At 48.2% G+C, this 703-nt stretch overlaps 1 protein-coding gene across 1 annotated transcript; it reads left to right on the forward strand.

Annotated features, from left to right (window-relative positions):
- Positions 1–488: 488 nt before the first annotated feature.
- On the forward strand, positions 489–666 carry Pmar_PMAR014069 (60S ribosomal protein L31, putative; the record flags this gene model as incomplete). Its single annotated transcript, XM_002785357.1, has 1 exon — positions 489–666. A coding segment is annotated over one exon (178 nt), but the record flags the coding sequence as incomplete, so codon positions are not given.
- Between the last annotated feature and the right edge of the window lie 37 nt (positions 667–703).

Consider the following 703-nt stretch of genomic DNA (forward strand, 5'->3'; position numbering starts at 1 on the left):
AACGGCAGCTATGGATGGATCATCGCAATCTAGTGAGGCTATTGACACCAACTCGTGATGCCGTCTCATGGACCGTTGTGATACAAGGCCAGTCCTGTCTCAAAGGCAATAACGATTCGAATGCCTAGACATCATCCTGGCCCGTGATTCACGGGTTTGCATGCAGCACTTCCGTGACCACGGCAAGAGTAGTGCCACAGCATAACGACTCCTCAACCCACATGCGGCTCGTGAGGAGCATTCATGAGGTGGCGTTGTCAAGATCTCGCTCGCCCATATGATCGATATATATTGTAGCTGGCCTCTTTTTAACCTCGGTTGAACCGTGACCTAAAGATGGCAAAGGGTAATAAGGGTGCGGGTGTATTATGTCAGAAAGTGAAGTGTGAGAGTATGATTGATGTGGTAGTGCTACGTGTGACTCATTAAGTACTGATTGACGCGTCGGAATAGCCGGTTCGGGTCCGTACTTGGTGTTCTATTCTTAGGAGACTCTAGCAAGAAGATCATGCAGCCTTTGACTGTTGATCACACGATCCACGTCCATAAGATCGTGCACAAGCAGACCTTTAAGAAGCGTGCTCCTAAGGTCGTTCGTGCCATTAAAGCCTTCGCCCAGAAGCAGATGAAGACAGAGGATGTCCGTATCGATACCAAGCTCAACAAGTACGTCCACCATTACTACCTTGTTAGTCAAATATAT

This window comes from Perkinsus marinus (assembly GCF_000006405.1).
Source record: "Perkinsus marinus ATCC 50983 genomic scaffold scf_1104296932900, whole genome shotgun sequence".
NCBI lineage: Eukaryota > Perkinsozoa > Perkinsida > Perkinsidae > Perkinsus > Perkinsus marinus.